Genomic DNA, 24,728 nt, shown 5'->3' with positions numbered 1-24,728 from the left:
AGGGAATGTTATCATTTAGAAATATTTGCTGTTTCCCCCAAAGGCTGATAGCTAATAGGTAATACATTCCGAGCCTGGAAATATATAAACATTTCACACACAAACACACAATGTGTGCAGCTCTTCATTCACTACACACGTAACCTCATTTTCATTTAATCACATTATAGCAGAAACAGAAATGTTTCAGACGTGTTCAATGTACTTCAAATGAGTTTGGTTCCCTCAGGCAGAACTGGTGAACTGAACTGATACAGAAAGAAAGACGTCAGAGTAGACGCCCTTCCCCAGATATTATTTTGCTCACACTCAACAACTAACTCATTCAGTGCATTTAGCTCTATATGCACATAAATCTATATAGGAATCTACATCGAAATAAATTGTAGAAGGAAGCTTATTAAAGCAACTTCCTATCAGTCTTCGGTTATGGTGACTGAAGCCTTTGGATCCTGTTTATTACTCTGCACTAAGATTTATTACTGGTGATAATTATAAAACACATCATTGTGAGTAGTGTGCTAAGGTTGGGTAGCCCTCTATCCCTATAAGGCATGATTATAATTTATTTATATGGCCCTTTTTTAATGTAGGCCCTAATCGAACACCCAAAGGATTGGATTACATTGCAGGTGCCGGCAGTTTTTCATATTGTGCATCTGCAACCTGGAATAACATGCAGAACAATATAAAGGGTACCTCATTGTTATCATTCGGTCAATTTAAATGATGCGTTTTTATCTTATTTCACCTCCAGATGTTCTTGTTTGAACCAAAAGAAGAAGGGTTATTGCTTTTATATTTCATATTAATGCCATGATTAATCAATGATTAGATTTTTTTATACTGCACCACACACAAGCATTACTTCTTATGTTTGAATGAGAGCTAAAATGACAGCAACTATTTTAATAATCATGTAATCATTTATGTAAGTTTCAAGCAGAAAAATAAGTCAAATCCGTTATTCTTGTGAGAATTTTATGTTTTTCTTTGTCTTATATCTTTGTAAATTGAATATATTTGGATTTTGAACCACTGGTTAAAGACAAAACAAGGAATTCCACAGCATCACCTTTCTCAGTCAAAGCAATTGAAAAATAATTTTAAAAAATAATTTTAAATATAATTAGCATTATTGCACTTTATCAGGTGAAGTGAATGCAAAGAATGAGCTTCACAAAAACATACTGAAGACTGATTAAAACGGACTACTTCAACCACAATTCCACTAAGGCAACCTGCTTATAAAAGACAGTTGCAGCATGAGTGCATGTTAATGTACTGACTGACTCACTGCCGTTCTCTCTGCTTCCCTTAACACTTCGCTTCACATTCATCTTCAGTCACTGCCTCTTTTATTTTCACTTGATCTTTGTATCCTGTTGCCTACATCTCTCTTCCACTCCACCTCTTTCTCTCAGTTGCCTATTGATTCTGTGCTCTTCTTCCCCTCCCCTGTCAATCATAGTTTGATCTCTTTATTCCTCCTGCCTTTCACTGTCTCATGTATCTCTTCCAATTCGCTCTTTTTTTCTTGTCTGTTTCTCTTTTTCTCTACGTCCTTGTTGTGGTGCCTCGTTCTCCCATCCATAGCTCTGAAAACTATGCCGCGGTCTGATCCTCTGTCCTTTTAATCTGCCCCTGCCCCTGCTGCGTCTGCAACACACACACACACACACACACACACACACACACACACACATATGCACCGCCCCCGCACTGGCGGCTTTAATCACTTAGGCGACATGCCTCACTCTCTCTCTCTCTTTCTCTCTCTCTCTCTTGCCCTTCATCTCCATCACTGAATCTAATAAATTCAATGAAAGAGCCAAGCTGCGAAAAATAAATCTTATTTTTCTGATTTCCATGGCATGACATCACACTGCTGGCACGCACACCGTGTTTCGAGACGGCGCAGCAGAAATTAGAGAGAGAAATTGAAACATCTTGTGTATATTTCAGTGCACAGGCTCGCCATCTGCACGAATGTGTGTGTGTGTGTGTGCGTATTTATGTCTGTCGGTGGGCACGTGTGTGTTCTCTGCAGGATTAATAATTTAGATGGGTCTGCGGCAGGACAGGATACAAACTTGGCTCAAATTATTGGCGGCAGCATCAGAGAGAGAAGTAAACATGAGAAGGAGATGAGTGTGGGGATGTATGGGAAGAAAGGTCACATCATGCAGAAGAAGAGAGGGTGTGTTTTTTTGCAGCAATCTCATAAGATGATAAAACCTCATCAGTTATTAGCACAGACTTTGGATTTTTATATCTCTTATGTGATGTTATATGATGCTTATATAAACCCCTGAGAGACCACAGAACACAGTGATTCGCATGTGAGACCAACTCTGTCCCCCTTTTTCACACTTATACCAACAGGCACACACAAAATGTTGAAATGAACAGACAAAATTACTATAATTTCACTCCCCTAAATATCTCACATTTGGTTTATTTGGTTTGTCAGGGGCAGCGCACATCTCTTAATGCATCAAAACACAGTAAAGAGCTACAATCCAGCTGCTTTGGTCATTTGGCAGCATTACAGACTGCAAATTAAACCTCTGAAGTCACCCTGATGTCATGTCAGAGGGATATAATGGTTGTGTTTTCATGACTAAACAAGTGATTATCTAAAAATGTTTTGCACTTGCTAAAGCATGAAAAATGCACATTATCAAAACTGTTGATTCTGACGCACGATTTCCCCACACCCCCAGTATATGCCAGCTCATTGTTGGTCTTTGTCTTTTATGACGTAACTGTTTGCGTCAGAAAATGTACCCATTTGTTCTTCCAATTCAATTAACATCACACTTACAAAAACTATCTCTCACTATGACTTTAACCTTTCTGTTCTGTAGAACAATGACAATATTATCACAAAGCACTTGTTTTGTTACATCTTTTTCAGAGAAAAATGCTGAGATTGTACGTGGGTAAGAAAGAAATACATAATTCAATTTCTGTACAGGTACAGACAGGTACATCTCAAAAAATTAGAATATCATGAAAAAGTTCAATATTTTTTTGTCAATCATTTCAAAAAGTGAAACTCATTCATTATATAGATTCATTACCTATAGAGCGAAATATTTCAAGCCTGTTTTTCTTTTAATTTTGATGATTCTGGCTTATAGATAATGAAAACCCAAAACTCCATGATAATAGAAAATTGTGAAAAAAGTTCAATATTGGAGTCCACAGTCAGTGGTGATTTAGGGCCATGTCCTCTGCTGGTGTTGGTCCACTGTGTTTTCTGAAGTCCACAGTCAACATAGCAGCCATCTAGCAGGACATTTAGAGCTCTTCATGCTTCCACAAGCTATTTGGAGATGCTGATTTCATTTTCCAGCAGGACTTGGCACCTGCCCACACTGGCAAAGGTACCAAATGCTGGTTCAATGACTATGGTGTTACTGGGCTGGACTGGCCAGCAAACTCGGCTGACCTGAACCCCATAGGAGTCTATGGGCTGTCAAGAGGAAGGTGAGAGACCACAGACGCAGATGACCTGAAGGCTGCTATAAAAGCAACATGGTGCTGTAGGCTGATCTCCTCCATGCCACACCATATCAATGCAGTTATTCATGCAAAAGGAGCCCAACCAACATACTTTTCAGGAGCCTGACATTTGTGTTTAAAATATCCTTTTTTATTGATCTTATGTAATATTCTAATTTTCTGAGACACTGAGTTTTGTATTATCTGTAAGCCGTAATCAAAATTACAAGAAATACAGGCTTGAAATATTTCACTCTATGTGTAATGAATCTATATAATATACACTTACATACACATTTTAACTTTCTGAAATAATTGACAAAAGATATTGAACTTTTTCACGATATTCAAATTTTTTTAGATCTACTTGTATACAAGCGTGGCAGGATGCAACTACTGGTATGCCCTCCCTATATAAAGGAGACTGAATAAGTCAAGGTAATCCAGGATACTACACCAGCTGGACAGTACCTCGTCGATCCCCTTTGGTTTTGCCTTCTCTGGCTGTAGAACGTATTGTGTGAGGACACTACAGCTCCTGCTATAAGGCTGCTTTAACCTCTAATACTCCACCACTGCCTCTACAATGCCTCTGCTTGTGCTTAAGAGAGCTGCAGGTATTTGTAGGCCAAGCCAGAAATTGGCATTGCCCTGGTTTTCCTGACAAAAAACAAATGGAATTTTTTTTCATGGATTATCACAGAAATAAACAAAAGTTTATGATACTTAAATGTTTTCTTCATTACGATATTCTTCACAAACTTCTATTTTTTATTTATTTTTTTGTAGATGCAATTGCCAGAAGCAAAAAGCTAATATCCGGTGACCACATACTACACCACAGTTGCAAGACTTCATATAATCAGTTTACAATTACATTAAAATGTTCTCGACAACCTCTGCAGTCTCATTTAGCCACTTGTTAGCAACCTTCTTTAATTATAATCAATCACTTATCAAAGAATTTGCAGGAATACAGCATTACTGTATAAAATAATTATTGATGGCAGGCCTTTTATTTAGCTCTCCTGTAGAGTCAGGGCTCTTATCCTCTCTATGAGCCAATTCCAGTCACCGCAGTAAAACCACATCTTTTACCGTAATGCTCCTCTTTCGTACTTACTCTCCTTTAAATGATACACCTTTTAAATATCTTACACTTAAAATTATTATATCCTCTGTCATACATTATTTCAGGTCATTGGCCTTGCACTTTGACTGCCCACAAGCTGCCAAAATTCAAGTGGTTACTGCTGTTGAAATCACTGAAAATCCCTCAGTATTCAGCCTAAAATGCCTTAAATTCCACACACTCAACCTGAGGATGTAACAAGTTAAGCAGGCAGCACTTTTTTATTGGAGCAGAACCTGCTTGTATTTGACATGGAGGTGTGCACTGCCATTAGTAAATATACAGTGTGCCCCAAAGCCATGTCCTTTTGTTCAGAAGCTGCGCAAACAGACTGAATGGTATGTATTCTCTATATGCAGTTAAATTGTGTATGTGCTAAAGGATGGGCTGTCTCCATATAGCCTGCTGTTTTTCAGATTCTCTCTTGCTGTCCTCACGTAGCTTGTTTATTCTCACATCCACACATATCTATCTAAATTGGACTCTGTTTGTTTTTCTTTTTGTGAAGCATGTTTGCATGTTACCGCATTATATAATATTCAATACAGCAGTCATTTAACTGGATAAACATACAAGGACAAATATCCCGCAGCAGTTTACTCTGCTAACATGAAGTTAGATCATTAAACTGATAGGGAGACAAACTGCAGTTTAAGTCTAAAAACAAACAAACAAACGTTTCCCACCCTGCCAGTTATGGGGCGAATTGCTGAGGGGTGCACTGCTTTTAACTAATTGAAATGAATGGCATCAAAATGTGAAATCACTACTATTTTGTGTAAAATCTACACTTATTTACATACAGATTTATGGTGGTTGATGTTAATCCCACCATTCCACTACACGTAATCTGTCAAATGGCTTCAATGTAATATTTTGTTGTAGGTTTTTACAATTGTAAACCGTCACACATTGTAACTGCATCATCTAATGCTCAGTCAGTGGCTCTTAATGCAGAAATCTGTGGAAGGATTAGACTGAGGCAGGTACATAGGCAGTAGCCATCAGTTGTATATGAAGTTCTGGACCTGCACTTTCAGTCAAACCTACATCATCTACGAGCAAGAGAAGTCACAGCAGCAACATTTTGAACCTGCTGGTGTTTTCATGTGGAGATGAGGAAGGTGTGTCACGCCCATGAATGTAATAATGTCCACAAACGTAATAAAAATCTGCAGCTTTTAATGTTATAATCCCACAAATGTAATACATTTTCCACAAACATAGCCACTGCCTACTACAAACATAACACGCGATTTCCCACAAATGTAATAACTATTATATTTGCAGGGACTTATTACGTTTGTGGGGAATTGAAAATCTTCAACTTTCAATATTGTAATAAATTCCCTCGAATGTAATAACGCAATGAATAATGGTCGTTGTGGTGGTTGTTGTTTGTTTGTTTGCCAATAAATAATAAACAGGTAGGGGAATACCCTCCCACCTAACGTTACTAAACTAATTCCTAAACCACAGCTTATCACATCAGTGTTTTGTTTTGCTTTTCACATTTATATTTTTTGCACTCGTTTTTTTTGCAATAAAAGTATTTTTAAATCTGGATTAATTGCATTTTATTACGTTTGTTGACATTATTACATTTGCAGGCGTTACAAGCTGGTTGCTTCTAAAATTTTGATAAGGGGTGCTCTGACCAGGTTGATACTAACTCAAATAGCTGGATCCGGTGTAGGTGACAGTGGGGCAGATACATTCATTTAAATATTCTGTTTAAGTATGGTTACATGTGCGTGTACTTCATCAGGCATCACCAGCCCCTGGTAGCCACTTCGATCGGTGCTGGATACTGGCCAATATCTAAAGCCCAGGTGTTGTTAATGTATCGGGACTGAAAGAGTCAGATCAGTGCATTCCTAATTTTGATGCCCTCAACATCTGCATGCAGTCAATGACTGTAAAAGTTGCACATTCATCATAAAGTTATAAACTGAATAACAATGTGAAAAAGAAAGGGGAATGACAAAATATTTGATGAAAATTTACCCTGCATTTACTTCTGCTTCTGTGAGAGAAACATGTATATGAAGTGCTTAGTTTGTTGGCACTGAGGTGTTAATAGTCAGCTGGTTTGGGCCTTTCAGTTACTCATTGCAGACTTGAATTTTTTTTTTTAAGTGATGGATGAAAGACGGGTGGGACTATTTACTGAAGGCTAGAACATTGTAACATTTGCTGTATTGACTCAAAGCACTGCAGTCAGTTGTGACTAAGTTTTTATAGCAGCTGGGAGGGTTACTCACTGCCTTTATAATAAGGTGCACTATGTGACCAACTGAGGAGTTCATGGGCAAAACATTTTAACGCACCATTTCCTCCTAACTTATAAAGTAGAAACAAGCCTCTGTTTAAACTGTGACCTTTTGGGTCTGTTTCCTTTTAAATGTCTATTTGACCTTTTCTCCGAACACTGTGGAAAGAGCACATGCATTAGGAAGATCTGAAAGAGGCAGGGCCCTTTCTCTGTTTTGTAAGCTGTCAGGACAGAGAAGAGTCTGGTTTCAGATAATTTAAGAACAAACAGTCAGACCTGCTCTCTCTCGCTCTCGCTCTCTTGCTCTGGCTCTCTCTCTCTTTCTCTCTCTGTCTCTGTGTCTCTCGCTCTTTTCCTCTTGCCCTGTCTCTCTTTCTCTCTCTGGCTCTCTCTCTCTCTTTCTCTCTCTGTCTCTGTGCCTCTCGCTCTGTCTCTCTCGCTCTCTCCCTCTAGCTCTGTCTCTCTCTTTCTCTCTTTCTCTCTCTGTACTCCACCTAGTAGATGTTCCACTAGAGGGCAGCAGGACACACTGAGTGTAAATCAATAATCTAAGGACAGGACCGAGGACAGGCTCACTGAGGGGGAGAGACACTGAGTTCACTGGCAGCTTGGCCTTCTACTTCTACAACATGCTGACTATCTATTATCAATCATATAAAAGATTGTTAAAAGATATTTTGCCTTTTTTATAGAGTGTTTCTGTCATGAAGAGTTTAAATGGAATATTTAACAAAAAAAATAAAGCCTCATCTGAAAGCATTCAGATTCTTCGGAAATACAATATTTTTGTTCTATTTTGGGATAAATTGTTTTATAAAGAGTCCAATTTCAGAGAATTTGAAAATGAGTCAGTCAGACCTGCAGTCTCTCTGTCTCTCTTCCTTGTTCAGGTGCCACATATTCAATTCCCCACTAGAGGGCAGCAGGACACACTGAGTGTGAATCAATAATCTACGAACAGGAGTAAAGACAAGCTCATTGATAGGAGGAGGCACTGTGATCACTAACAACTTACCCTTTTAAGAACTTAACATGGTGACAATCGAACTAGTACTTTGATAGCTTGAAATTAAGGAAGTACTTTGGTGTAGCACTGAAGTGATCAGTTAAACGACACAATGTCAATGAAAAATTGATGATAGAGTTTTTTCTGCGGTTTATATAGCATTTCTCCAGGAAAGTTTTAGTGCCGAGCATAAAGTCTTATCTGAAAGCATTTAGATTATAGTGGTAAGATATACTGTAAAATATTAATAGTTTTGCAATATCCACACAAATATCAGCCAATTAGTTGGAATTAAAGTGACAACATCTGTCCTACTTAGTTTTTAAAACAAGTTAAAGGGAAGCAGGAAGGGAGTGTGTGTGCAGGCTTGTGGTTTGGGGGAGGAAGATGTGAAAGGTTTTTAAGTGGTAAAATATAACAGCACAGATGTGTGTGACCCTCAATCCCTGTTGAGCTGTTTAGTGTTTGTTTGTTGTACCCAACTGCCCCCTGGGTGCCTCTCAAGAGGTTACGGGTCATTATCAAGCCGGTGACAAACCTCTCTTACACAGGGAGAGGTGTGCATGCTTAGTCTGTGTGTGACAAACCACACACATTTCTCCTCTAAAATTTAAACCTGTTTTACCAACCCATGCCTGTGTGCGTGCCAGGGCACGGTTGGAGCTCTCAACCACCTGCAAAGTACAGATGGTGCATCCCGCCTCCACAGACACCTGCTATGGAGCGCACTAAATGGCCATTAGTGGAGGGGGGTAAGAAAATAACAAAGCAGCATAGTGAAAGTGCTGGCACGTCATATCATACACATTAGCTCAGCCAGATGGCCAGCCTTCTGGAGCAAAAGTGACACTGTAATCATTAATGTTATGTAGGTGGATGTAAAAATGTGTAATAACACATTCGTTTAGACAGATTTATCAGCACTGATTTCTACTGAGATGTTATACCATACAGCTGTTTATGTATTAGCCGAGAATGCGGAATTGGTCCCTTGCTATTTTTATAATAAATCAATTGATTTTCATAGCGTCTTTCTCGTGACTTACTGCCTCTGCAGCTTTACGTGCAAACACCTGTAATTTGATATTTGATATATTGCCGTGTAACTTTATAGAGGGAAATAGCACTTTGATCACCGCCATTAGCGGTGAGCTATGGGATCTATTGTGAATGTAGCCACTGAAGCCCAGTGAGGCCAATGTTTGACTGATTGCTCCTGCCCCCCTGCGGTGCTTCCTCCCCCGGCCACACACACACACACACACTATCGGCCCTGGTTGCCCTGGACACCTCGGCAGTTCTGCAGGAATGTGGCTCACTGTCTGGCCTCAAGGGCTGTTAACAACAGTTTAGTATTGTCTCCTTTTTACATCAGTCCACAAACAAACAACGCACACGGGCACACTCCTTCAAGACCACGAAAACCACATGGATACACGCCTAAACCATATGCATATTCTCTCAGTCCCTCTATGACACACAATGGTTACATGCAAGTGTGTTTTCCCTGCAGAAATGCCAAATATTTCCTTGTTCCAGTTTCTCAGATGTGAATATTTTGTTTTTCATTGTTGTATTTTATTTTTTATCTGTATTTTATTACTATATATTATTTTTATTTTAAAATAAAATTCATAATATTGGGTATTTTTCTTTTTTTTCTCAGATATTATAGGCAAAATGCCTGATTAATGAATAAAGTACAAGACCAATGAAAAAAAGAATCTTGGTTAAAGGCGTTTAGCCCTCGTAACTGCTTGTGATGCATATGAAGTAACTGTTTGTATGTTATTTATATGAATGGAGCTGCTTTGTTTCTATTAAGAAGCCTTTAGTGCTACTGTGAGTGGTACAGCATTGCATGCAGTCTGGGTTTCCTGTTGCTCTTTTTTTTAATTTATTTTAAGCTCATACTTACAGTCAATTAAAGCCACTTGTCTTGTCTGTTTTTTAGTTCAACCGGTATACTACCCTGACGTGGAGGAAGAGATCGATTTCCTTCATTCTGTCATCGAAAAACAGGAAGTGACAGAGATCAAATCACCAAAAAAGCAGACCAAACATCATGGTAAGAGGCCTGGCATGGAAAAACAGAAATGTAACTACAAAACATATCACTACCTGTGTTGTTGGGGAAGAGAGAAATGTCCTCAAAACTGACAACATCAGATATTATTTTTTGTCCCTCATGGTACCCCTTAATAATGACTCGGTCTTCCTCCCTCTCCTCCAGCTGCTGTCGCCTCTCAGACAGATGCTAAGAAAAGCAAGACAGATGCCTCCAAACACAAACAAAAAAGCCAGGATCCTGTCGTAGCTGTGACCTCGAATGCCACCACTGCAGCCCCCCACACTGCAGCTCCTGCCCTCCCTGAGACACCCACGTCCCAGCCCAGGGCCACTGGCTTTGAGCGTCGAGTCGGTCCTATAGCTGTGCCAGCGTCCAAAAACGACAAGATTATTGTCGGTGAGTATGATTTTATGTGCCAAGATCAGAATCTTTGATCTCAGGGCTCTCCTAATCAAGAAAATAACAAAAGATGGACTTTGATGGCACCATGAAGTAGTGCGGGATAGGGTTGCAAAGGGGTGCAAAATCTCCAGAAACGTTCCATGGCAAGTAAAGCTGGGGGATTTTGGAAACATTCCAAATCGGAAACTTTCCATGGAAATTGTGGAAATCAGTGGGAATTAACTGGAAATTGGTGGTAATTAAGTTAAGATAAGATAGAACTTTATTTATCCCGAAGGAAATTCTTGTTCCACATTGCTCCAAAGTTACAAAACAATTACAAAAAAACAATCACAATATAGGATAATGTAATAAAACAATCAACAAAATATCTAACAATAACAATATATAATATAAATATACCAATATATAATAAAATAAAATGTATCACATCCAAATATGAATATAAACATTTCGTTTTTTCATAAGCAGACTTGAGTATATTAATACATGGGGTGCCCACTTTTTAGAAGAAGGGTTGCAAAGGGGTGGAACATTTCCTGTAAATTTCCAGAAACTTTCTGGCACTTAATGGCAAATTAAGCTGGGGAATCAAATATACCATGCATATGTTGTTTGTTTTGTCATAAGGAGACATTTCAACAGATTTATTTATAAGTAAAACTTTATATCATAAGTTTAAATTGTCATTATCAACATTTAAATATCATTATTTAATTATTCCCATGAATTCCCATGGAAAGTTTCCACCTTTGAAAATTACTGGAATTTTTCAGCCCTAGCGTGGGATCATGGGAGTTGATGTTTTTATTGTTAAACGACAATCATTGCTGATTAAATCTGTGAATGTCAAGTTTAGTCACACCTATTACATCATTTCAGGCGATGAAATAGCCGCAAGTAACGTGCAAACTCAATTAGCAATTATTTGCTAACTTACCATTGGATGAGTTGACCTTCTGTGGTGAATTGTTACATATTACACTTTAAGAAGTTTGGTGCCTGTTGCCTGGATGTGTGCCCACATGCTTTTATCGCTTTTGTTCTCAATTTATCCCGATAGAACGGTTAATTCTTTTCATCACAGCTTGTTAAGTGCTATAACATTGTGTCTCATTTTACCCAAGATGACCTTAAAAACTCATCATGATAAAATGAGTTCAGATATAATTATATTTTGCGCACATAAAACTGTCTCAGCAGGGTAGTCATCTGACTCCCACTCAATCACTCATCATTTACTCCTTTCTTTATTATTATCCTGCAGTTATGATCTCACTGTGTGTGGTGGCGGGCACCGTGGCAGTGATCCTGGCAACCGTCTGTTACGTCAAGTAAGTCTGAACACTTTAATTTATGAGTAATGAGGAGAAAGTTCCATTTGGCCTTTTGCTGTTGAGTAATTTCACTAAACGAAAATAGATACAATAGAAAGACTAATCTGAGTTAAACCACATGACGGCAATTGTTAATGCTTATACAACGTCTTTTTTATTTTGTAATCAATTAAAAGGAGAAGACTGAAAATATATCCAAATTTGTAAAAATTTACATTCTTAAATATCATATAGCTGTGGAATGTGAATAGGTACATTTACTCAAGTACTCTAATGTCTTTATATTTACTTTTTACTAAACTAAAATTATTTTAGTTTTAGTTGCTTAAAAAAATGTTAAATTTTGCATTCAAAATATGTGAAGAGCTTATAAGTGATTGTGCTTGGTTATTAACTAAACTAGCCAACAGTATATACAAGTGCAGCTAAAATAATTAATTTAATTAATTAATTAAATGATAAGAACATTCAATTATTTTTTACTTACAAAATTAGATTCATTTCATTTCAGTAATTAGTTGATTGACAGAGAATGTGTTAGCATGAATTTTGACAATTATGAAGTTATTGTAGTTTTTAAAAAATGACAAATATTTTATGATTCTACACTCCCACTAGGTTTTTCCGAATTGAGTCCTTTGATTTACTTTAAATTATTTAAGTACGTCCCCCTTATAATACTTATGTACATTTCTTAGTTCACATTTTAAATGCAGGAATTTTATTTGTAACAGAGAATTTTTACAGTGTGATTTTAGCACATAACTCTTAACCCGACCATGAGATCTGTGAGCTGAGATTAAAGAATGTTTTAATGCCAGATGCAGGAAACCACCCTCAGAATGGCAGGTGACTCAAATTCTCAATGCCCCCCCACAGGATACAGAAAGAGTCACGCCTGGCTCAGAAGGTGGACTACCCTGCTTTCAAAGGGGCAGGCGTGCCCCCTGTCGCCGCCAACGGTACCTCGGTAAGCGAGCAGCTTTCCCTTCACCTAACCGCTACGGTTGGAGGTCGCTTTGCGGCCGTTTCTTACTTCTTCTTCTTCTGCTTCAATTACCGCAAGATGTGATTGTGCACTGTGCACTGAGGCTTCTGTTCTCAAACGTGTCACCCACACTTCCTTCTTTTGTTCTGTCCTCAGATGGGAGATAAGACTCTGGCCCAAAGTGCTCAGATGTATCACTACCAACATCAAAAACAACAGATGCTCTCAATGGGAAAGTAAGGCGTTATTTTTTTTTTTTCCCCACACTCTCTCTGCCTCTCTCTACCCTTTTTTATGCCTGTCATACCTTAATGCAGGCCTTAAAATGTTCACCTATATCCTCTTAACCTTATCACAATTTTGCCTTAACTGAACTGTCTGTTTTTTTTTTTTACCATTTTCAGTAACAAGCCTGAACAGAAAGTCCTTGACACCGAGGTCACATCAGATGAGGAGGAAGTGGGAGGTGACTTCACAGTATATGAGTGCCCCGGACTTGCACCGGTGGGTACACAAACACACACACACACACACACACACACACACACACACACACGTACAAAAACAATTATTTCTGTCACTGTTTTATGACTGAAAATGTAATTATCTTTCGTCCTTGACAGACTGGAGAGATGGAAGTGAAGAACCCTCTGTTTGATGACTCGACTTTACATTATCAGGGGAATCACAAGTGAATGCTGCACACTTTACACACACACACACACACACACATACACATACACACACACACACACACACACACACATACATGTATAGACACAGGCCTACAAGCCACTTCTCTGGAAGAAACATTTGATCTCACACTGCATGCATAGAAATGGAGGATCCTGGCAGAGGAGGTGATAAAAATGATTGTTTTTGTTGGCCCTTTACTATACCTGCTTTTTAATACGACAAATGTACGTTGGGTTCCTTGTTAATTTATTTCTGTCACTGATTTTGAGCATTCCTGTCTTTTATCATAAGGTTTTCAGAGTCCGCCCAGATATGTCCCTATAGGTGTTTTGTCTTGTTAAAATGTTAAACTCTAAGTTAAGATTTTCTCCTCCACTTGTGTTACTTCCTTCATTTCTGCAGCTATTTCCAAAGAATGTGATACAATAGCAGACACTCGTACAACAAACACTCATACACTCATATACATAAGCTGAGAAACAGGTGCCCTCCCTTGTTTTGTCATGCATAGTTTGTGGCTAAACCACATTCCTAACGGACACCCAGGAAAAGTTTGGAATCAGATCTCTGTGATACCTCTGTAAAAACTCCCCAACACAACACAAGGTTTAGCATTGAATATGTTACCGTTGGTGTTGCTAATTTTATTCCTTGTCATATAAGCTGCACATAAAAGATTTTAAGATTATAGAATATAAATATATATATATAAATATATATATATGAAAATGAAGTACTTGATGATGTCTGTTTGCATGGTTTGACTGTACTGTGTTTGAATCATGGCAATGCTTTGATGAATTATTCCGCCTCCTGTATGTATGCATCCTGTCGCTGGAGGAGGAATGTACAGTAAAAGTGACTTATGAACACTTTCAATGAAATTTTGGTGACAGACTATACTGATGGATGTGTTGGTGGTAAATATCACTCTCTTGTATCGTCCCTCTTTCCTCTCTGTCCTCTTGTCGGTCCCAAGTTAACTTCGTGCTGCAAAATGTACATACAAAGAGTGAATGTGTTCACTTTTTATAGATATTTGTACATGCAGACCAAGGATTGGAATTAAAAGTTTTTACCACGTGTGAAAAGGACTTTTTGTGCTTGTCATGGTATACACTCAATAATAAATTTGATTTTCTTGTTTTTTTACACCGGTGTGATACCGTGATATACAGATATATTCATAACATGATATTTAAAAATGAAATATTTATATCATATTTATAATACACAAATGATAATATTGTGTAAATAATCCAGTGCCTCTAAAATACTTTCAGTTTCTGTCCATTCTTGCTTTGTGTAATTCTTTTGCCAAAAGAGAAACAAAAACAGTTAATAAATGTAAAGATTAATTTGGCTGATAGTGTTATTCATTTTATTTTATTTTCAAATGTACTATAGATGCTAACAATATTTTATGAATTATTTCAGTCAGAAAAAAAATTACACCATTCAACACCCTGCACAACATAGGTCTAGTCATTTTTAGACATTTTAATGCAAAGAAATTACAAATATCTCCAAAGGAGACTTGATGTCAAGTTGTCAAAAAACTACTTTGTTCAAAATATTTTTTAAAAACTTAAAATAGTATGACTCCCTAGACCATTTTAATAACCTATTTTCTGTAGGTTGTTTTTTGTATAAAGTAAGTGAAGAGAAATGCAGTCAAATATTTTTAGATATTGCTGACTCTGTTAATCAAACTGCAGCGTTAAACTTTTTCTGTTCTGATGCCATCACACACACACACACTCTTCATCTCACAGAGTGACTCATTTGCCACTTTGCCCAAAACTGCTGTCGCTGACTTTTCGTCTGGTTTTTGGTGATCCACCCAGAAAGTAAGTGTGTGTGTGTGTGTCTGTGTGTGTGTGTGTTGGGGGTAGGGTCAGCAGATAGAAGGCTTGCATGTACTTCCATGTGGGTTTTGTGTATGTGGTGGTTGTATGTCCGTGTGTGTTGGGGAGGGGATGGGCCAGTCTCCTGTCCCTATTGAGCCACATGCCAAGGGCCATTAAAGGCCCTTTGTGCCGGTGGACAGTGGAAGGAAGGCAGCCATTGGCCCTCAGATAAAAACCTGGGTGGGTGGAGGGTCTGTGAAGGTGGGTATCAAAGGCAGGGCCGTTAGGAGGAAAATCAAAAAGCCATCAGACTTGTTTGTGGGAGACGTTTGTGCTGCTCAGCAGGATGGGCGGTATTTACATTCCAGGGTTATTACTTTATCAGTAACTTTTAAAAGTACAGATTGATATTTATCTTCTTTTTTTTTTAAAACATTGCAATAAAGCAATCAAATGGCATTTAAGCTGTGTATGGAAGGGTTAGATTACAGTGTCATTTTTCAGAAAGGCATTTATAACATTACTAATGAGAAGACATGAGTTTTATGGTAAAAAAAAATACAACTTCTCAGAAGTGCTTGTTCAGTGACCACATGAAGAGCTGAAGTGTGAATTAAACCCACACTGTCTCATCTTCAAAGTGATGAGTGCAGCTATAGGTCAGTTTCATTTTCACAAGCGTAGACATGAGAAAAACCATACACCCTTGAATTTAAAATAGGTCTGCAAGCATCAAGAAAAAAGGCCGGCCACAACACCTTTTTGCAAAATTAAATTCAAGCACTTTTCAAGACTTTTTTAAAGACTTTCTAGCTCCTTAAAGCTGTGTATTTATATACAGTATACTGATTATATCACTTCATCACTTTAAATTAGACGTTATTGTGCTATAATCAATTAAAATGTCCTGACATCCTTCAACAGAAGGGTAACAACCTAAAACCAACAAAGTTTCAAAATGTGCCACCTGTTTGTAATTAGACTTGACATCTTGTTTAATGTAAAATTCAAGAGCTTTATTCAAAATTTCGCTATAAGCTGCTCAGAAATCAGATATAATCATTATATAGTTTCTTACAGCTGGATCAATAATGACACACACAGGCCCTGTATTGCTGTTCTTTGAAGACGCAGCCTGCAGTGATGGTGCGAAGATGTAAAAATATGTGAAGCTACAATTTTATTTATCAGTGGATAGTCTAATCCTGGATACTGGAGTACTGCTCGAGGTAGAGGTAGTTGTGTCGTCACGGGTGTGACAAGTTGAGGCGAGCAACACATTCACACTGCTGCTTCATCATCAACAGGCTTTTCTTTTATCTGGAACTTTCTCCTCGTCTCTTGTTTGAGCGGACTTGCTCGGCATGCCAGCAGATCTCTGAGGTGTCTTGAAAAGGCCACTTAAAAAGAACTAAAGACAAGATCTGAGACATCTGGGGGGTTTTCCACTAAATCCCCAGATACTCCCCTCACACATCTCCTCCTCACTGTACTGAGCTATTCAACATTGACCCCCCTCCCCTCCCCTCCCTTCTTTGGACACCCTGAGAGCTCTGTGCTCTGCTGTCCCTTTCTCTCTGAAGCCCTGCCTCGAGTCTACTAGCTCTCTTGCTGTCTGTCTTTTGCATGACAATTATTCTTCCAAGTCCAAGGCCCAGGACAATGCTGGTATAGCTGGGGTTTGATGTCTTTAAAGCCATTGACCAGGCTCTTGTGGTCTCCCTAAGTCTCCCTTTCCTGATCCAGGACCGACAAAACTTTGTATCTGGGAGGGCAGAGAGAGAGTATAAGCTGATTTTTCGGACTCAAAAGAAGATATTCTGACTACATTAAGTGACTGCTGTTCACAACCTGATTTGACTAGAGGTCCCCAGGAGGCATTGGATAAATTTGAGATCTAATAAAATGATGTATTTCTGCTAAATGTCTTTATTATCTGATTTTTATTCCATATTTCTGGTGACACACTGCTTCAAAACCTCCACTGATTTTAAAATAAATGGTGCAATCTGCACAAGTAACATCAAATTGTTCACCAGTGAGATATTGCTTCATTTCTAAAGAGACAGTTCACCCCAAAATCAAAAATACACAATTTCCTCTAAGGTTTAGTGCAGTTTATCATTCCAAATTGTTTTTGGTGTAAGTTGCCAAATGTTTAAAATCTCAGTAGTAGTGATGTCAGCCATATTCCAATATCATGGAACTAGAGGGTGCTCAGCTTGTGGTGATCAAACTGTCAAAAAAAAAAAATACATTTGAAACAACTTCTACTCAAAAGGTAGCTAGAAACTTCTTTAAATTTTCTGATAAAGTTCCCACATGAAATTGCTCACAACAAGGTCTGTGGGTTATATTGAGTAACCAGGTCAGGATTTCAGGAAATAAACATTGCTGTTGAGATTTTCAAATCTATTATAAACCTAAAAGCTGCCTTGTTTGTTATTTTTGAGAGAGGGCAGATATGTTCAACACACAGCAGCTCATACCAAAACAATCTAGATGGATAAAACAGCTCTACAAGGGGGGGAGATATGTATTTTTTTTTAAATTTATTTGAGGGGTGATCTGTCCCTTTAAGGGGCCACAAAGCAAAACAAAAAGTTTTCATTTATCGGAAACTGGATTTTTTTTTTAGTACAACAGATGACACAACTCAGCTTGATTTCTGCACCTGCACACAGCACCTTCCTCAGACCAGTTTTTGGACCTTTAGGCCAAATCAGACTGGATGCCAAGGTGCTGGACCTGCAGACCATGCAGGGTGAAACTGGTTGGGTGTTTGTTTCAGAGGGACGGGAGGGGGAGGAGGTGGGTGTGGGGCGGAATCAAAGGGTTGAGACTTATTGTTCCAATCTGAAAAGGAGCTAATGGTCGACCATCGCAACTCGGGATCTGAAATCCACGGGGTGCCCCGGGGCCAGGTCGTACAATGGCACCCCCTCTCCCTTCCCGCAGTGTGTCTTCCTGCCGCAATCTGCGGCCAACGACTCGCGCCGGGGGAGCGCATCTGTACCAGCGCACCGGCCATCCAGGCCTTTCAACGAGCAGCGATCAAGGCTGAATGGGAGAAGTTCACCTGAATGCTACTGCTGGTTTTATGAGTTAGTTTGGTTATAAATTCTGAATCAAAAGTAGTCCAAACGTTGCAAAGTCCATTTTTTCAACATAATGGCAGCATTTTTGCCAGATATATAGCCTTCTGTATGAATATCCATCTTGACACAGCCGTATTGAGACTGAGATCCTGTTTTACTTTTCAAAAAAGTGCAAAAAAATCTGCTTTATCTGAGGTAAAATAAAGTGATCCCTGTACAAAGTACAAAGAACAAAAGTTTCCAATACAATAACGACAATTTAACAGACCTTTTGGAAACGTACTCAAAATATTCTGGTGGTAAATTAGATAAAACAAGTAAACACTAACATTAAGGAGTCCTATGAGTCCCATCATGTATGTATTCTATCTACTTTATCATAAACAAGCTTCACAACAAGCTTAACACTTTCATAGGTGTCAATTTCACACATACCTCTTGCTTCCTGATAATATTTTTTGTTGTACAGTCTAGATTCTGAAAATGTATTTTGTTATGCCTGGTGCTTTATAATAATCAGATAGCCACACATTTTACCAATACAGTTGCTATACTTACAGGTCCTATATTGTAATTCCCTGATAGATAGATAGATAGATAGATAGATAGATAGATAGATAGATAGATAGATAGATAGATAGATAGATAGATAGATTAGCCTATGATTAATCTGAATTTAATTAAAATCTTGGCTAAAATGTTAGACATTTGCAGAGAAATTGGACAACGCTTTAAGTTAATATTTAAAGTAGTCATAATAAATGCTTTCTCTCATTTAGCTTATGAGCTGTGAAAACATTCTGAAAGCAACACATTAACTTGACTAGTATGTGTTTGTTTCTAAGTAAATTGCACTAAGTTAATTTGTTTTATCATACTTAATCAGGATTACAATGTGAGTTTATTTCCTTTATCTGAAATGTCAGTGATTAAAATGAATTCAGGTCTGAATGACATAAATTTTAATATCAAAGCCATCTCCTTAAAGGGGAATAACTTAAACAAACTCAGCATTATAATTCATGTATGAGGTGAGCATGTTACAGTGTTACAATATGTATTTACAGGAGAAGTGACCCGTGCCTGTTTAGCAATGTAAATATGCGTTTTAAGGTGACGCAAAGCTGTTGAATTAATAATATTTCCCTGCGTAATGGTTTTCACATTACACTTGATGAGTAAAAAAAGGAAGAAAAACAAGAAAACATTGCAGGTCTGAGGAAGAAATTGGCTCTAAGTTTATGTGAAAACACGCCCACTACTTTGGGAAGAATCAAGGTCATTCACAAATTCACCATCAGCTGTGCGTAATTGTCTGCGCCAGCCAATGGGCGAAGAGATAAGGCGATCTCCAACACCCGCAGCTGTGATTAGGAAAAGCTGTAGAGCTGGGGCCGGAGTGGAGCATTTGAGCTTGAAGGTGAGCTGAGTGGTGTTAAAGTCAGAACTACATGGAGTAGGCCGGAGGCGGATTGGTGGTTATGTTGCACCAAAACGGCAGCTACTCACGCCTACATTTTTGCACACTTTCCTCCAAAACGGACTTTTCTCGGACAGGTGCTGGGCTATTTTCTGGAGATTTCTTTCATCCCACTTTGGTGCGTGCGTAAACGTCAAACGGATGGTTTAGAGTCGGTCATAAGTAACTATTTTTTTCTAACGTTGAATCGTGGACGCGCGTTTGGTCATAGGTTCTCACGCCGTTTGGAAGATGTCTGAAAGACCTCAGAGTCCGGAGTGCCAAATCCGGCCTTATGACTTCAGCCGAAGCAACCCTTGCACCCAGCTTCTGGGTCATGAGAGTTTGGGCAGCGCTGCGTCATTCCAGCTTCCGCACGGCGTCCTGACTGACCCGAGCCTCCTCTACAACAAATCCGCCTATGGTGGCATCACGCCGGCATCCGCGCAGACTTTTTTCCCTTTCCCACCCGTCACCGGTGACTACAGGGGACCTGACATGCAGACTGGAGAGTTTGGGCAACCCAAGCACTGGTATCCCTTCGCTGCGCCCGAGTACACCGGCCAGGTACCCGGAGTCGCAGCAGCTACCCAGCCTACTAACCTGAGTCCCCCAATAGCCGAGACCCGGGAGCAGATCAAGCTACCCGAAATAAAGACAGAGAAGGAAACCGGTGATGACCACTCAACGGAGATAAAAATCCAGCAGTACCCAACACCGCCAGCCTCCGCCGCCATGTCCCACGGAGTCTTCTACTCCCCGGCCTGGAACCCGTCCTTCTGGCCTGGGATCACCCACATCACTCCACCCGGGAGCAACAATCAAAACCCCTCGACATCCTCTGCGTCCTCGCCCTCTATGTCCCCTTCACCCCCGAGCAACGGGCTCCCAGGGAACGCGTTTTTCAGCGTGAACTCAAACCAGCCTGCAACCGGGCCGCAGGCGCAGAACCTGGCCTCCTCCACGCGGAGCAGCGGGTCCTCCAGCGGCGGGTGCAGCGACTCAGAAGAGGTAAGGGCAGTCATTGAACAAGGGCTCCAATTTTAACCAAATACGCACTATTTACTTTTGTGAGAACCATTGCAGCTTAAATTAACTTCCTCTTAAATATTACTTGAATGCCACCTAGAATGTGACACGTTTTAAATCTTTTATTTCGTTTTTTCCTGTTCAGGAGAATCTTTCCACAGAAGAACTAGAGCAGTTCGCCAAAGAGCTAAAACACAAACGCATTACCTTGGGTTTCACTCAAGCTGATGTTGGCCTTGCCCTGGGCAACCTCTATGGTAAGTTTCCAGAAAAATATACTGGCTTGTAACCTTTTATATTCCTAGTCCAGACTTGCTAGACTCAGTTTATTGAAATATGGTCCACAACAGGCAATGCAAATCTGAGAAATGATCATAACTTCATGGTCAGTCTTGGTGGTACTTCACACTATATGCTTGTCCAGTTTGACAGATTTTCTGGATTTCTAGTTTGGTGTGTAGCTCAGTACTTAATTGGGACCTTTATCTAGATCACTAAGAAATGGATCAGCTGTGTTTCCAGGTTGACCAAGTGATTCACTTTAACTGTCAGCGTAGCAAAACGATGCCTGAAACAGACTGGGACTGGGGATAGATGAATCTTGCATCATACATTGTGCTTTTAAGTCAAATATTCTTAGTTTATTGTGATGTTTTTTTGTTTGTGTAGGTAAAATGTTCAGCCAGACAACCATTTGCCGCTTTGAGGCTCTGCAGCTGAGCTTCAAGAACATGTGCAAGCTGAAGCCCCTTCTTCAGAGATGGCTGAATGAGGCAGAGACTTCGGACAATCCCCAGGATGTAAGTCTGCTGCTCTGACATCTGCCGGCTAGTTTACAAGACAACAGATGATCACCAAGCTTCATGGGACCATTGGTTCTTTCAGGCCTGCCTCACTTCCTGCTGAGCAGACCTGAATCAAGGCTCTCTGCTCCTGTGAAATGTGATACGCCACCTAGTGGCTGTTTAGTATCACAACAAACCTATTTTGAACTCTGACACCAAATGGGACAACTATCCTTTTAGTGGTTATTTTCTACCTGCAAATATTTGTGGGGACAGTTTGGATTTGGGACTACAATAAAAGCAGATCCCATTGTTCTGATTGCATAAAAAGTAATTAATTTAACTCAGATTTTATGGATATGCTGGTGTGTTCTTTATACTTCAAGTTTGCCATATCAGTCTGCAATATACTGACTTGTGACCCTTGTATCATGCGTATCGTATCAGCAGATTCTTTTCAAGACACAGCTCCTTCTTTTTGGTATACAGGGTACACAACTTCATAAATTATGCTATATTCAACACCGTTTAAACCTCTACTAATGTTTCTTTTTCCTCAGATGTACAAGATTGAGCGAGTATTTGTTGACACAAGAAAAAGGAAGAGGAGGACCAGTCTGGAGGGAGCTGTGCGTTCTGCTCTGGAGTCTTATTTCATCAAGTGTCCCAAGCCCAACACCCAGGAGATCACGCACATCTCAGATGACTTGGGTCTGGAGAGAGATGTAAGTACAATCTTGTATAAATGGTAATTTTAAGGTGGACGTATTCCTTTTTAAAATGGCATCACTATATCAATTACTCACCCTCCGTTACGTCACATTTTTATAAGACAAATGCTGTGCCTGGCAGGTCGTACGGGTGTGGTTCTGCAACCGAAGACAGAAAGGAAAGCGCCTGGCCTTGCCACTAGACGAGGAGTGTGACGGCCAGTACTACGAGCAGAGTCCCTCCCCACTGAACATGGCCCCCTCCCCCAATCCTGGTCAGGGCTACCCTGTTCCCAGCTACCCCGGTGCCCCTCCTCCCACGCTCTACATGCCCCAGCTTCATCGGCCCGATGTCCTAAAACAGGCCCTGCACCCCGGACTGGTTGGTCACCTGACTGGATAAACATGCTCAGGTAGACCATGCCAAAACCACAGATCACCATTCCAAAGCATCTTTGTCCAACTCAAGCTAAACACGAGCCTCTAAACTCAGTACAAAGATCGACCGATCACATCGGCGGATTGTGGGATGGAAACACTCAAAGTTTGGAGGTTCTTCTGACCACAGCAGTGAGATGGAATGAAGTGGTTTCTTGTTTGTTTTGATGGTGAAACCTGATGAACATCGGCAACAACCTCTTACCCCGACCAGCATCTCCCACAACGGCTTTGACTTAAAATTAGGAGAAATTCCAACTGAATGTGCCTTCTGTTTATTTTTGTAATAATGCATAGTAAATTATTCCATAGGCTTTAATGATAACAGGTTTAGAACAATGCCAAAGTGAAATTTTGTGCTACAGTAACATGGTCCAGTTGAGGAGTGAGTAAAAGAGCCAGGGTAGTCTTTCAGTCCTGTACAGGTTTTCTGTGGTGCAGATAAGGAAAGATCTGGGTTAATCAAAGGAATCACAATGTGAGGTTTTTAAACTAAATTAACCTTCGGCAGTTTGGTCAGTGTTTGTGCAATACTTGTGTGTCCCATCCGAGTAGAGCAGCTGCAGTACTCCTCCGCCTTTCAAAGAAATGGAAAATTTCTTTTTTTTCCATCTATTTTTGCACAAAGTTGCTTCTGTAATGTTGAATATTATATCTTTTTTAAAAATGTGTCCCGTTTGTATACCAAATCCAGATTTTGGCCTTAGGGTTGTTGATTTTCATTGACGTCTTTGGCCAATATTTTTAGCGTCGTGGCGGTGAGATTCAAATGAATATTTTGAAGGAATGTGACTAATTTGTTACTCAAGTGTTTTAGCTGCTAATCTGCCAATTGCACACTGTTAATGTTTTCTCAGGTGAATGGCAGTGGGATAAAGTCTCATCTGGATGAATTGTTAAATTGTATTTCAAAACCTGCATTTTGATTTTATTGTAAAGGGTTTTTATGTTCATGAAATGTTGAATAACACTGGATACAAAACTTCAAGTTTGCTTGGTCTTGTTTAAGAAGATTTTTTTTTTTTTTTTCCCTCAAAAGTTTTTAGATGTCAATGTCACTCCTGACTATATCATGACTTTAGGTACCCACAAATATACTAGCAAGGCTAAACTAAGAGTTATCAGTGAACCAAGAAATATGTCATAACCAGATTTGTTTCAGAATCAAAGAAATACCTTGAAAGCTGAACAATGTGCTGCTGTGGACGGGACGGCAGCAAAAGTATTTTGGCAAAGAAAAATTTAAGTGTAAGCTATATTTTCATACGGCTCTTTGCGACAGGGAACTGAAACCGTGATATCCATCTATGCTCTCTACGAAGCTACCAGACTCCTTTGACAAAAATGTTAATTTCTTAATGTTTTTTTAATGTTACACATTTTCTAAAAGGCTAAAATTAAGCTACCCACAATGAGATGCTTTTCAATCAAAAAAACTAAAACTATGTTGAAACTGACCATATGTAGAGTGATACATGTGCCAACATCTGAAGCTTTGAGGAAAATGTGTGTTCATGTCCCACCCTAACACATTAAAAAACACACTATAAATAGTATGTTTTGCATTGTTTTGAGGAAGTTAAACTCTGTATAGATTATAAGTAGTTTGTGGTGTTTACTGGAAAAGGACTCCATGACTAATTCTTAATTTGCAAGGCAAATGGACATTCATTTGAAAGAAATCGTATGAAAGAACATCACAACTAGATACAGTGCAAGTGTATGACATCAAATGAATACTTTTTTAAAATATCAAACCATGCAACACTGCGTTTTGGATGGTACCACATGATGAAAATATAAAAATGCTACTTTTTTTTTTTTTTTTGCTGACACTGCAATCAGCCTTGCTGTTAATTTCAAGCTTTCTCCCTTTGGTAGATGAGACATTTAAACTAAGAATACTTTTCTTGGTCAAAGTTTTAATATAGGGATCCCCCCC

At 39.3% G+C, this 24,728-nt stretch overlaps 2 protein-coding genes across 2 annotated transcripts in view; both read left to right on the top strand.

The window, feature by feature from the left end:
- npdc1a (neural proliferation, differentiation and control, 1a) overlaps nt 1-14,508 on the top strand; it is a 29,327-nt gene extending 14,819 nt beyond the window's left edge. The window contains exons 3-9 of the mRNA XM_059358604.1: nt 9,878-9,991; nt 10,157-10,390; nt 11,664-11,730; nt 12,613-12,703; nt 12,878-12,957; nt 13,126-13,225; nt 13,345-14,508. Coding sequence (XP_059214587.1) covers nt 9,878-9,991; nt 10,157-10,390; nt 11,664-11,730; nt 12,613-12,703; nt 12,878-12,957; nt 13,126-13,225; nt 13,345-13,416 — 758 coding nt within the window. The 3' untranslated portion in view covers nt 13,417-14,508. The remainder of the gene's footprint in view (nt 1-9,877; nt 9,992-10,156; nt 10,391-11,663; nt 11,731-12,612; nt 12,704-12,877; nt 12,958-13,125; nt 13,226-13,344) is intronic.
- A 5,229-nt stretch (nt 14,509-19,737) lies between these two features.
- pou5f3 (POU domain, class 5, transcription factor 3) lies at nt 19,738-23,774 on the top strand. The gene is made up of 5 exons (XM_059358713.1): nt 19,738-20,835; nt 20,999-21,110; nt 21,523-21,653; nt 22,199-22,363; nt 22,491-23,774. Exons 1-5 carry the CDS (start codon nt 20,077-20,079, stop codon nt 22,749-22,751), a joined length of 1,428 nt encoding a protein of 475 aa, XP_059214696.1. The 5' UTR covers nt 19,738-20,076; the 3' UTR covers nt 22,752-23,774.
- The last annotated feature ends 954 nt before the right edge of the window (nt 23,775-24,728 follow it).

Source organism: Centropristis striata, chromosome 19, assembly GCF_030273125.1.
Source record: "Centropristis striata isolate RG_2023a ecotype Rhode Island chromosome 19, C.striata_1.0, whole genome shotgun sequence".
Taxonomy (NCBI): domain Eukaryota; kingdom Metazoa; phylum Chordata; class Actinopteri; order Perciformes; family Serranidae; genus Centropristis; species Centropristis striata.
The sequence above is the reverse complement of the archived record's forward strand: the minus strand, read 5'-3'. Positions and strand labels throughout refer to the sequence as shown.

Coding starts and splice junctions, on each gene's coding strand:
- pou5f3 (XM_059358713.1), top strand. CDS start 20,077: ATGTCTGAAAGACCTCAGAGTCCGGAGTGCCAAATCCGGCCTTATGAC. Junction 20,836..20,998: donor GGTGCAGCGACTCAGAAGAG/GTAAGGGCAGTC, acceptor TTTCCTGTTCAG/GAGAATCTTTCCACAGAAGA. Junction 22,364..22,490: donor ACTTGGGTCTGGAGAGAGAT/GTAAGTACAATC, acceptor TGTGCCTGGCAG/GTCGTACGGGTGTGGTTCTG.